At 41.7% G+C, this 12,465-nt stretch overlaps 1 protein-coding gene across 3 annotated transcripts in view; it reads right to left on the bottom strand.

Annotated features, from left to right (window-relative positions):
- Positions 1–1,442: 1,442 nt before the first annotated feature.
- man1b1a (mannosidase, alpha, class 1B, member 1a) overlaps positions 1,443–12,465 on the bottom strand; it is a 20,544-nt gene continuing 9,521 nt past the window's right edge. For all 3 annotated transcript variants that reach the window (XM_086053952.1, XM_086053951.1, XM_086053953.1), the window contains 8 exons: positions 12,431–12,465; positions 11,591–11,739; positions 10,804–10,992; positions 8,796–8,986; positions 8,505–8,625; positions 8,055–8,249; positions 6,862–6,993; positions 1,443–5,434 (listed from right to left, as the gene is read on the bottom strand). The exon at positions 12,431–12,465 is cut by the window's right edge and continues 145 nt beyond it. In XM_086053952.1, coding sequence (XP_085910078.1) covers positions 5,225–5,434; positions 6,862–6,993; positions 8,055–8,249; positions 8,505–8,625; positions 8,796–8,986; positions 10,804–10,992; positions 11,591–11,739; positions 12,431–12,465 — 1,222 coding nt within the window. In that variant the 3' untranslated portion in view covers positions 1,443–5,224. The remainder of the gene's footprint in view (positions 5,435–6,861; positions 6,994–8,054; positions 8,250–8,504; positions 8,626–8,795; positions 8,987–10,803; positions 10,993–11,590; positions 11,740–12,430) is intronic.

Consider the following 12,465-nt stretch of genomic DNA (forward strand, 5'->3'; position numbering starts at 1 on the left):
GCATAGAACATTTTATTGCCAAGAAAAGTTTTGACTTGATACCCATTTTAAGGTTGGCGAACACTTTATGTACCTGTATGGATGGCAATTTGTAGTTGAAGAAGTCGCCACTAGGAGTCACGAGTGGCGACTTCTTTTTCTGTTTTCCTGCTGCTGTACGCACACGTGACTTTTGCACCACATTTACCACTACCGTATGGAGTAGAGACTCACGATTTGTACTTGTACATTTAGAGGCGGGTGCTGGGGGCGGGGCTAAGTGAAATGCGGCATCTCGACCAATCAAGTGCGACGGATTTGGGCGGCTGAAGCTCAACCTCATTGGTTAACCTTGGTTGCCCAGCAGGAGCTCGCACGCTGGCGAGCTTCATTTTGGTGTTTGATGCTTCAGGGTACGTGGTGTCTCTTACCGGTTTTTTGGTTTTTTTTGGTACTATGCAGGGATAGAATTGCATCTTCCGTTCCCATGGGAGGGCGTTTCGTTTTAGGGGCCGTTTCGGTTTGGTTCGCGGCCTGCAATCAGATACATTTGACCCTTCTGGCCGCGACCCCCCGCCCTTATTCATAAAAATTATCACACCCCCCCGCCCCGTTACGCCCCCCCCCCCCCCCAAAAAAAAAAAAGTGTCCGTGATTGACGCCAGCGCGGGAGAGATGCCAACGGCAGAAGCTTTTTAAGGATCATTAGTCGTGATTGGTCAGTTGTGATGTCATTTCCAGTCGACAGAAGACAAAATGGCCGCCCCCACAGATAGCTAAAAACTAGTGCATTTTGCTTATATTCCACAAACGCAAAATTAATCAGAATGTCGTGTCTCAACTAGTGGGCCTGCTGGAAACATATTCTTGAAAAAGAAAATGTTTGGGTTGACTTCCACTTTTAAGGTTTACATTCCACTTAAAATCACCCCCCCCCACTACTATTACTACTTACATATCAGACATAGATCAGTATTAATAAAAACTGTTTTGATAGCATTCTGATGGAAGAAACTAGGTTCATTTAGAAGTACATGCCAACCTTCCCCATTTTAGTGTGACTAGTTGGCCAGATATGTGTGCTCTAATTAAACGGATAATATTGCACACTCATCCATTAATTACACTGATTAGAATAGAGGCATCAAACAACTAATTTCGTTTTGAACCCTGCGTCATTGTCATGGTTCCAGACCAGGGTAACACAGTGTAAAGAGCACATGAAAGCATCACATGGGTGGGAAAAAAAAAATCCCCAAACTGTTGTGCCTGAAAGTCACAATGACAATCTTAGACATGCACATATTGGGTCAACAGTGACTCTCAAGGTGAATTGAGAAACCTAATAGCTATGCGGTAAAAGATCATTAAAAGTGGTCTCATTTAATAGAATTTCTTATGCTCTACCAATTGTCCATTAGGGATCATTAAATAAGAGCACAGCAATGTGAAATGAGTCAATGTAGAAGGGAGATTTATGAATAATTTTTAATTAGGTAACTTAGAATTTTCCCACAAAGTAAATCAAAAATCAATCAATTATTAAACAGACATTAGTTCGAGGTAAAATAGAAGGCATCTTAAATGGAACGGAAAGAAGTTAAAGGTTGCAAATATGGCAGTGGTTCTTGTGTTAAAAGTCAAATGGTAGAACTTGAAATTAAATAGTGGAGCTGGAAATGCAAGTTCAAAATCATTTATACAAAATATGTACATCACAATGTTCTGTCAGCTACACACCACAATCGAAATAAAACAACCAAACCAGGGCTGCAGCCACTTCGTAAGCCTGCAGCAAAAGAACACAACAACATTCTATCAGGCACAGGAGAACGTGGATGACTATGGTGCACATTCAGTTGTGTGGACCGGTCAGAACATGAGGAGATTGGATCTTCGACATGTCTGACGAAAATAGTTTGAACCCCAACTTTAGAAGAAGTGTCTTTGACGCCAGTATAGGGAAAGAATTAAGTACAACCGCTTGGGAAAGACACGTTACTATACACTTTAAAGAGCAACAAAACAAACTTTCAACTATACAGAAAACGCTACATTACAAACTTCAAAGTTGATTTTGAAGAAGGATGGAGGACATGCGGATGACTGGCAAGTGTTGAGTATGATGATATGGTGGTGTGTTGAGAGGCACATTAGCATTTCAGGCAATTTTACATTTCATGTTTTGCTTTTGTTTACACACTTTTCACATACATGTCTATAAAACCCCCCACTGCATTTACAATTAAAATCCTTATAAATCTCACGCAGCAAAAATGGGAGGAAATTCGGAAACATTACTCATACTTCCTTGAGGAAGATTAGCTGAACATTGCAACATGGGGATCAGGAATACTTTGAAAAAAAAAACACACAGTAAGCTCATATTTCTATGAAATGTTCCCAAAAAGCAATCAATATTAGAAAATGGTGTTAGCTGACATCAGAATGTTATCATTGTGTTGTATATTGTTTTGATAAACTAAATCCTTTCCAATTTTCCCTCATTTCAAAGGTATCTACTTTGCAACATAGTAGCCGCACACATAGAACCTTAATTTGAATCACAGTGAGTGCACAACGTGAAAATGATATGTGAACGAGTACATTCATCAAAGGAATGAGTGTTTGGGATGTTTGTGATACAGTGGTGCCTCGAGATACGATTGACACAATTTACAATGTTTTCGAGATACGAGCCATCGTCTGGACGATTTGCCAGAAAAAAATTCAAAGTGCGAGACGAGTGCAGCAGGGTGGCAAAGAAGTCAAGTCACTTCACATAAGCGGCAGTTTAATTGGTGGTGAACAATCTTCAAAAAAAGAGGCTTTAAGCTGTTAAGTGCCACTCCCAGTTGAAGTTCAGTCAAACGTCATAAAATTAAGAGCATTACATATGTGTTTAACAACTACATGGTTTTGCTTTAAATCCTTTTGGCCTAATGGTTACAAATGTAAAACGCCTTGGGCAAATGAATATCAACAGTCTAGACTTATGAACACAAATGGTGGAGCAACACATGTACTGCAGACATAATACTCACAGGCATCTATTCTTTATCCTCTGAGAAGAATGACTAATATTACTGCTTTACTGAGAAGCTGAGACTGTCTCAAACGTGCAGTATATCTGTGTATTATACTGGCCCCCCAGTGGCCAAGGCGTACACACCAGGAGCAGCACATCCACTGAATTGAAACATGGCAAAAACTCTTAACATTCTCTTTAATTAGGTCATTATTGTATGCTTTTATAAAGTGCAATATGAGTGTGCAATGTTTTTTTTGGGGGGGGGGGGGGGGTGAGGAAGGCTGGGACAAATAAGAGCATTTTATTCATTCCAGTAGGGAAAGATGATTTGATATGTGTTTAGTTACGAGCGAGGTCACGGAACACATTGAACTCATATCTCAAGGCACCACTGTGGTAGCAACACAATAACATTCAAATTGTGATCATAATAATCTGATCATGGCATCGTCTAACCGTCACTAAGTTCTGTATTTCTGACCGATCCGCGTGGTCCCAGTCCGTCCCTTGTCGGCGACAGCCAATCGGCATCGAGAACGTAATATTCATGTCACACGCAGGTGCCGCACAAGCAGACATGGCACTAAATAAAGAAAAAAAATATCAAATAAAAACAACAGACACATCGGTGAAATAAAATCAATATGGGGCACACGTCATTGCGTCTGGGGGACCGAAAGGTATACAACACCGTCTTATTTTTCTTTATTTGGCTGTGTGTCAGGGGTGAGGCACCTGCGTGTCACGTGGTACCGGTAAGTCCGTTTTCGATGCCCTTTGGCAGACTCTGACCAACTGGGCGGGCCTGAAATATGTAAGAGAACTCATAGACGGACTAAAGCATTGACGAACGTCGACCTCTGATGATGATGATGATGATGATGATAATAATGCATCAGTTTTACAAAGAGTGAGTCTATCACTCCTTCCAAAGGTCTTACAACCATGGTACAAAAGATATTTATACAGTGTACAGATGCCCACTCTGAACCCAAAAGTTTCACCTGAATCTTAATTCTTTATCTCAAGACATTTTGGACAGTTCATTTTTCTGCGAGTCCTTTCTGTGTCCCTGTATCACTATGCTTAGTACAAAGCTGATGATGAATACATGGCAGATTTCTGTCATGCTGTGTGGGAATGGGATCACTTCTTAAAATGGCAGCTTTAATCACATAAAATTACATCTTATTTCTTTTCAGTGTGGCCCCAATAGTCCTTTGTGATGATCTAGAACAGGGATTGTGAGCCAGGCTTAACAGCTAACATTAGAAATGTACTTCGAAATGAATGGACAAAAATACTACAGACACACAAAAACATAACTACAAAAGGGGGCCAGGTCCATTTTCTTCCCTTCTCACTTGCTCAATGTGTAATGAAAGTGTCCAAATATTAACGTTCTTTTTGTTACGTGACAGGTCAACTTTGTTGTCCGACTTTGCTCTCTGTTGCAGTTATTGGTGAGTAAACGTAATCTGGGACTTCCCAGGTCTTTGGCATACATGTTGGTGACATTCCAATAGTACCGGTACATGATTAACAAAGCGGCTTGACAAAACTTTATTTCAGAAGCCTGCAGTGGTTTGTGACCCTACAACAGTGCAGTAAATCATGTTATTTTGTGCCATGAAAATTTCGCCATGAATGTAATGTTTAGCTATTCTGAAAGTTGAATCTCCTTTTGTACAATAAAGCCTGATGGAAACCTCAGAACTGAGAACGAACCCAAGTCTAATCCTGAAAATTTGTTCCAGAACAACTACAGCGGATACATTTCTCCAACAGGGCTAAAATGCTATTTAAGGATTCATAATCCAAACAGTAATTGACAGCAATCGGTTTAAATAGAAAAACTTCACAAGCCTCTTAATGTCAAGAATCACAATCAAACTTATCGTTCATACATACACGAAATATCAATGCCCTAAGGTGACAAAGACCTTCCACATACTGTATCATGACAAGCCCCAGGCCAAATTCCAAACCATTTTATTTACAGGAGAGACCAGCTCAGACCTTTTCCTTGAGAAACACTGAACAGAAATTCCTCCACTTGGAAAATGTACCCAAGTACAGGTGGCCTTGCGCACACCTGGGTCACTGACCATCACAGCAGTTCGGTAGCTCAACGGCGCACCTGACTGAGGAACGCCTACAGTCTGATAAGGACGTCACGGCATGATTGAAGCACACATCTCCTGTATGGTGCCATTACTTGGGTGGAGAGGGCCATATGGGGAGCGGGTGGGCCTCGGTGTTGAAGACATATTTGTCCAGACTGAAAAGCTCCATGTCGTCAGAAAAGAGCAGGTAGAAGTATTTCAATGTCTCGCCCAGGAAGAAACTCTCCATCTTGTCTCTGGGCTCCAGGTTCTCAGGGTCACGGACATTGTTGATAGATGTGTAGCCTCCATCTGAGACCTGCGAAAAAAGGAGGCTGTTGGTCAGGTGGCTCAAATCTACTTTTATGGTTAGGACATTAAAGGCAAAAGATGCTTTGTAATATAAGAGGACAGTGATATAACATGACATTTACAGTAAAAGGTGTTTCCTCCAGGTTGCCAAATAAAACCGTCCCTCCCACAGACAGCTCTTCTGGATAAAAGACTGACTATTGTACACTAAACTGCCGCAATATCCTGACCACTTGCACCAGATAATGATACGGAATACAAGAGCGGCTTAAAATACCGGTATTCTGTCTTTACGAACGTGATATTTGGTTATCATAGACCCAAATTATAAAGGTCTATAAAGGACCCTCACAACCCCGGTCACATTGGGGTACTGGCACATAAGGACAATAACTCTCAAAAATATAGAAGTATTTGCCAGACTTGATGAATGTGCCCAGGGTTAGATACTGAAAAACGGCATATTTTTTCTTTGCAAACAGCGCACGGCCATGGCAACAGCATGCGACAAAATGAAAAGCCATTCCAGGAGAACGGGAATGATGGTTTCCATTTCCACTCGATTCCCGGTTATCGAACCCGAACAATTAATATCCGTGTTTTGGATTTTTGGGACCATGCACAGGGGAGTTATTAAATATTTCCTGTTTAATGGTGAAGGAATTATGAAATGCAAAATTTGGTGACCTGCCTCATCATGTAGTATTTCGAAAACTCAAGATATTTATCCCCGTTAATGTCCCAGGTCTTGAGAGGGTACAGAGCAACCGCATAAAATCTAGGATCCTTGTAAATGTGCAAAAACGGGCCAAAATTGTACATTCAAATATTCATAACTTACTCCCTGTACATCTTAGGATATAGATACCAAGACTTTTTTTTGTATGTCTCTGGGTCCTAAATGAGTCTTCCTATTTTCGTAGCCATAGGTCAAACATACCAGGATAGGGCTCCGTTAAACCTCTTTAGGGGGAGCTACAAACCTATCATATGATCAAAATAATATAGAAAAGTTTACTTGCATATCTGATGAAAACAAAATAGTAAAAATGTGTTGACCGGTGTGATTATTACACTTGATAGATTCAAGTTATTTCTGTGACCACTGTGGGTTTTGCTTCCTTTAACAGCGGGGGTACCAACTATTTTGTTCACGGGTATATATTCTGTCTTCCTTTGAAGGCCTTTCTTGTGTACTCATTCACTGCCAGACATTTTGAGACCCTTTTTTACCCTTTTCAGACCGACCCTCTTTTACCCTAACATTTGAAAATATTTGAAAAAAATATGAATAACTTCCTGGGATTGCATGGCTGGACTGTGAAAAGACAAATAAATACGTCAATGGCAGTGAATGAGTTAAGCAGCTTCTATGAACAAGTGATCCCTGAGTTGTTTTTTGCTATCAAGACTGTAGCTGTTCATTCATTTTACCTTAGTATATTTGTTGAAACTCTGCAGAATTTCCCATCCCCACTCTCGGTATTTGGGGTCCTTTGTGAATCTGTACATGTAGAACAGACTTTCCACAGTTTCTGGTCTCAGCAGGTTATGTCGATCTGCAGGCTGTATTAGGAAAACATTGTCAACACTGAAATCATTCGAAAAGATACAATCGGGGTGTCAAGTAGGGAGTCATGCAATGTACATTTCCAAGAAAAAGTATCTCAACCCTTTATAATCAGGGGCGCTGACAGAAATTGTTCATAGGAGTGGCCAGAAGAGCACACTTTGGTGGCTATTTTCCTAACCCGAAAGTAAGACGCCGGCTTCACTAAAACGCCGCCTCTCCCCGTGTCGCTGCTGCACCCCTTTCATGATGTCGTCCTAAAGCTGGTTGCTGCGCACACCAACCACCAAACAGTAATGAACAATTGTCACTAGGCAGACTAGTGCCGCTTTTCCATTAGTCTTAAACAGCAACACACCACCTCACTTGGCCCGGCCCACACCGCCACGGCCTTGCTTTCACAACAGGCGCGCGGAGGGATGGGAGCGCGCCTGATGGCCACACTCGCTGTGTGTGAGGTTCTGCCATAACATTCACATGGCAAGTCTTGGCCACTAAAATATAAATACACTCCCCAAAGCTGCCGTCGTTGAGGCGGGGGCCACAACTGTCGGGCCGGGGAAGCGGCGACGCTCCGCTCTGGCGGCTGGAGACCTCTCTTTCAAGTGAATGAGACACAGTGTGTGAAAGGAGCCACTTCTCTTCGACTCCAGTGCAAAAATGTGCACTCTGACAAAGTGGACGTGCTGTGAGTGAGGGAAGATCAAGAGCGGCTTGCCTGGCTGGCTGTGCGTTTGGGATGAAATGCATAGCTGATGCGACTACAATCTATACTGGCCAGTGGTGCGGGCCAGTACATTGAAAAGGGGTGGGGCTTGCAGGGTCACCCCCAGGTGGCGCTATTATTTCTAATCGTCCAATATACTGGATAGCTTTTTGTTTTGATAACCGTATCGGTCCCAACTATCCCATATTTGTCAGCCTCTGTCCTGAACTCAGTCAAAGGGCACAAATAATCTTGTCAAGTCAAAGAAATAAGTAGGACAGTAAATTTTGAGAGGACACGTTTTGAAAGGAAATAAAATTAAAAATGTATACTGGAGATGTGAAGCCTCACCTTGACAATAATGTCATGACTATCAGTGGCATGCAGGTTGAAGTGCGCAATCTCCGGGCTAAGTCCGGTCTCCATCTGTGTGTACATGTGGTGACAAGTCTCCATCAACTGTGCAGCTAAATCCATGTGGTCCTCTGGAAGGTCATTGTGGGCTCCCAGCGCCAGGGTCCCTGGGAGAAAGCACACCAGGTGGTCCTGAAAGAAGAGGAATTTGAATGGAAGAAAGGAAAATATTTCAAACCTTCAACAAGCTGATCATTGTGAATTGGTTGACTTCAATTTGTCCAATTGCAGTCAAGAGTTGGATAAGTAGCTCACTGACAGGCACAAGGTATTCATCTCCAAACACAATGTCAAGATAACAAGAAGCTCTTGGTTGATCACGTCTCCATGATTACATCCAGACAAGTAAGATTTCAATACTTGACGAGTCTTTGTGTGCATTTCTACCATTTTGGGACTGAAGCGGTTATGGGACAGCTCTCCAACAAAGGTCAATTTGCGTGGCCCCGTCTGTCTAACAAGGTGTTTTTTCACTCCATTGATTGCTTCAATGTAGTCCTCCAAAAGCCTGGCAGAATACAACAATAAAAATAAGACCACCAGATTGATTCTAATAAAACCCACCCCCACATTACTTTGTTTAATTCTGGCAGTTAACCAATTGTAATATACAGTAAAATCACACACAACAGAAATAATTCTGCCTATTTCTATATTCCATTGAAAAGTTGTCCTCACTCGTCTTCAGTCTTGCCTCCCTGGAGCCACTGCTTGAGCAGGTATTCATAGTAGCTGTCTGCCCTGGCGCCCAGCGTATAGATGCCTCTGTGAGAGAACTGGCCGCTGTTGGTGTTGATGAACATTGGTATCAGACCATCATGTTTGCCCGGCAGCTTGTGGACCTGCTTCATTACCTCATCTACAGCCTCCTGAAAGGGATTACCGCAGGAAGACAGAAGGTGTTATGAATACTGTACATAAATGTGCAGAAAAAAAGTTAACCTGCCCAACATCATCTACATTTGCACCCAGCAGTAGTGCTCCTCAGATGGCATGCATAAACCCTGGATGCCTATAATACATAATAACAGCTTGTCACACTACAGCTTCCTTTTATTTCCCTTTTAAAATGTTTCTTTTAAGATAAGAGTGACTTGTGTCCTGCCTACCCCGTTCTAATTGTCAAAAGGACCGCAGTGTGTCTAATGCCATGCTCTGAGGTTTTTAGCTTCCCAAAACGTGGTAGTGTATTTTGGTACATTTCACATTTCATTGTAATTGGGCAATATTTGAAACAAAAGACTCAGCGTGGCGTGGAAGCCTCACCGCGGCCGGACTAAATGCATCTCCTTTTAGGACATTTATGGACCTTTGAGGACCTCGGGGGGAGGCTTCCATTTCCCGTTGGCCGCGGCCATGGTCCTCAAAGGTTCGCAAAGGTCCTAAAAGGAGACATTTGAGGCTTTGAGGACCTCGGCCCCAGCCAACGGGAAACAGAAGCGCCCCTGTGGCCATTGAAGCCTCACCGCAAAAATAGATGATCGACAATTACATAGACAGAAAAAATGGGCTTGTTTTGCAGCCCTATGCTTAGTCCGAATATTTGTTTAGGTTTTCCGTCTATTGTTTATCGCCTACAAAATGGGCGTCACATAGGCGGAATGCCCAGCTCTGATTATTTGTACTGTTTGCGCCCCCTGCACGATCTGCGACACATACGCAGAAGGTTGCTAAGTACAGCAAATACACTGGGACAAAATACAGAGGTAGCTTTAAAAATATGTAGGCAACTTTAAAACATCGATGGAAATTAAATACAAATTCTAAAGTATGTAATAATTTGATATTTACTCTTGAAAAGACTTTTTTCGGCACAGGCAAAGGAATTCCACTGAACATCGCAAGTTTCCTGCTATTTTGGTCAAATCTGCAACGAACTGTGGGTAATATGCTTCGGCTGAGGTGGGTGCAAAAGGGACGGGGCGACGGAGCACTTCGGATAATTAGGACACCTTATACACTCGCAGCCTCGACAGGAAAGCACAATTGAGGGGTAGCCTATTGGGATTGGGTCTAAGGACCAATACTTTTGAGTAAGATACCTTGTAGAATTGTGATTCAAATACTTTACAATGACCAGATTGTTAGTTATCATTCACCAGTCAGTATTTCCTAAAAAGACAGGCAGCAATTGCAAACAAATGAAATGCAGTCGATAATTTACGATTGTGCTCGTGCACCGAAGAAAACCTTTGGGTGAACTCGTACAACCAGTGCAAAAGGTTAGTCTATGCAGGGACAAGCATTTCCAAACTGGCCTTTCAATTTTAATTAATTCATCACTGAACATGTGTTAACACATTACATTACATCACATCAATAATGATGATAAATCGAATGGGGTAAGGCACTTGAATTCATATTGGGAATGAATCAAGCCACAAATTTGAGCCTGTCTCTACTTTTATCTCACGAAGAAAACATTTTATTTTGTATTGGGTGAGTCTTCAACGTTCAACAAAATACCTGTGTGATGTGAATCTGGGTTCCATTCTTTTTCATCAAGACAAAATCTAAAATCCAGACCCCACATATGAGGATCGCATGAACAATTTCTACGGGTTGGTAAATGCTGCTTTAACCAATAATATGGTCATCAAAACTGGAACTATATTTATACATTATACACATCATTGCATACACTACAGCAGATTTGACTGTTCTCATGGTGTTCTGCCTTCCTGACCTTGTACTGTGGGTCCTGAGTGAGGCGGCTCAGCTCTCTAAATTCCAGCTGAATGCTTGTGACCTCAGCCATGGAGCTGTCAGACGTCCATCGAGGCGGGTGAGCTGTTCCCTTCCCGATATTCACGTCAGAGTAAGGAATCTTTGAGGGTGTTTTGAAGGCAGGCATCAACCTGGACCCAAGGTCTTTCTGTAAGCAGCAACGTCAAATTGAAATCCTTGAATATACAAGGTGTGTCAGAAAAGCTCCACGATTGTCACTAAAGATACATTTCATATTTCTCTTCAGTAACCCCCCTAGGGTCTAACGCACTTTCGAAGCACTCCAGGGAGGATTCTCTGCAGCTATGCTGTCACAGCCATTTTTATGTCATACACATCTTCAAAATTGGTCCCCTTAGCCCCTTTGAGCTTGAGAAAGAGAAGGAAAATAAAAAATAAAAATGAAAAAAATTACACTCAGCCTGGCTAGGTGAAAAAGGAGCACGAGGGCAGACATGGAATCAAGGTGAAGCAACCACGAGTTGTGCTGCCACAACGCAAAGCAAACGCTGCTGGTTGATCATCCGACCCACAACAAAATGGAAAGCTCGTAGTTTCTAAGTTTGCTTTAAAATACATCATTTGTGACACCAGTCCTGGAACTTTTCTGATACTGATCGTAATCCCCCCCCCCGCCAAAAAAAGTGATTTACAGTAACATCAGCACAAAGCAAAACAGAAGGCGTCAGTCTCCTATAAATTTGTAACAGCTCAATGAGAAGAGAGGTGCCTGTTGTATGACTCACAGCTTTATTTAGGAACAGCTGGTCTCCAGTTAGATGGTAGGTACTCAGCAGACCGCCAAGGACACGAATGGTTGTCTCGAAAAGATTCACATCCACATTTTGGTTGAAAGAAAGCTCCTTCTCTATCCATTGCTTTGCCTCCGCAAACTCTGTGGCACAAAATCAATGTAAAACTTAATACAGGCCAAAATATGACAACATTGTGAGGATAAGTGGTTTGGATAATGGATGGATACAAAGGATTCATTAGGAAAATAAAGTAGTAAAGTTGGTAGAAAGCAATATGACAGAGTGTGACGGCGACGCCATCTTTTTTTTTTGGTGTAATTTAGAGCATGTACAGTTAATTATCTCATTCTTTTGATTTGCATTACTATACATATAAGACAAGTGTGTATTCAGCACGTTGAATGCGAAAAAGCCTTGTAAGAACAACAAAATTACCCGCGCAGAATCATTTTTATGACAGAAAATATGGTGTTGATTTCCATGTAACAGCTCCCACAATTATGGAGTAAAAATTTAAAGTAGATTTATTTTGAAAAACCAGCAATACGATGCACAAGTATGGTGACAATTGCCACCACACTTTATACCGGTATTTTCAATTATTACAGCTGAATGAAAAGAAACAGTAATTTAATCTGTGTAACAGATAATTATTTATCCTAGGACTTTAAATTTGGACAGACAGTACAGCCCAGTTCATCTTGCTTATTTAATGTCATCAAGATAGTCGAATCTCTTTATGCTTTATACCAAAATATTCATTTAGGAATTGTTCCACTTAAAGCGGAAATAGTTCGCAAGAAATGGTTTCAGGTTGAAAACAAAAAGCACCTTCTTTCAAGTTCATAATCCACATGGTGTCCAGG

Source organism: Filicampus tigris, chromosome 15, assembly GCF_054856515.1.
Source record: "Filicampus tigris isolate MCC_2025a chromosome 15, RoL_Ftig_1.0, whole genome shotgun sequence".
Classification (NCBI taxonomy): Eukaryota; Metazoa; Chordata; class Actinopteri; order Syngnathiformes; family Syngnathidae; genus Filicampus; species Filicampus tigris.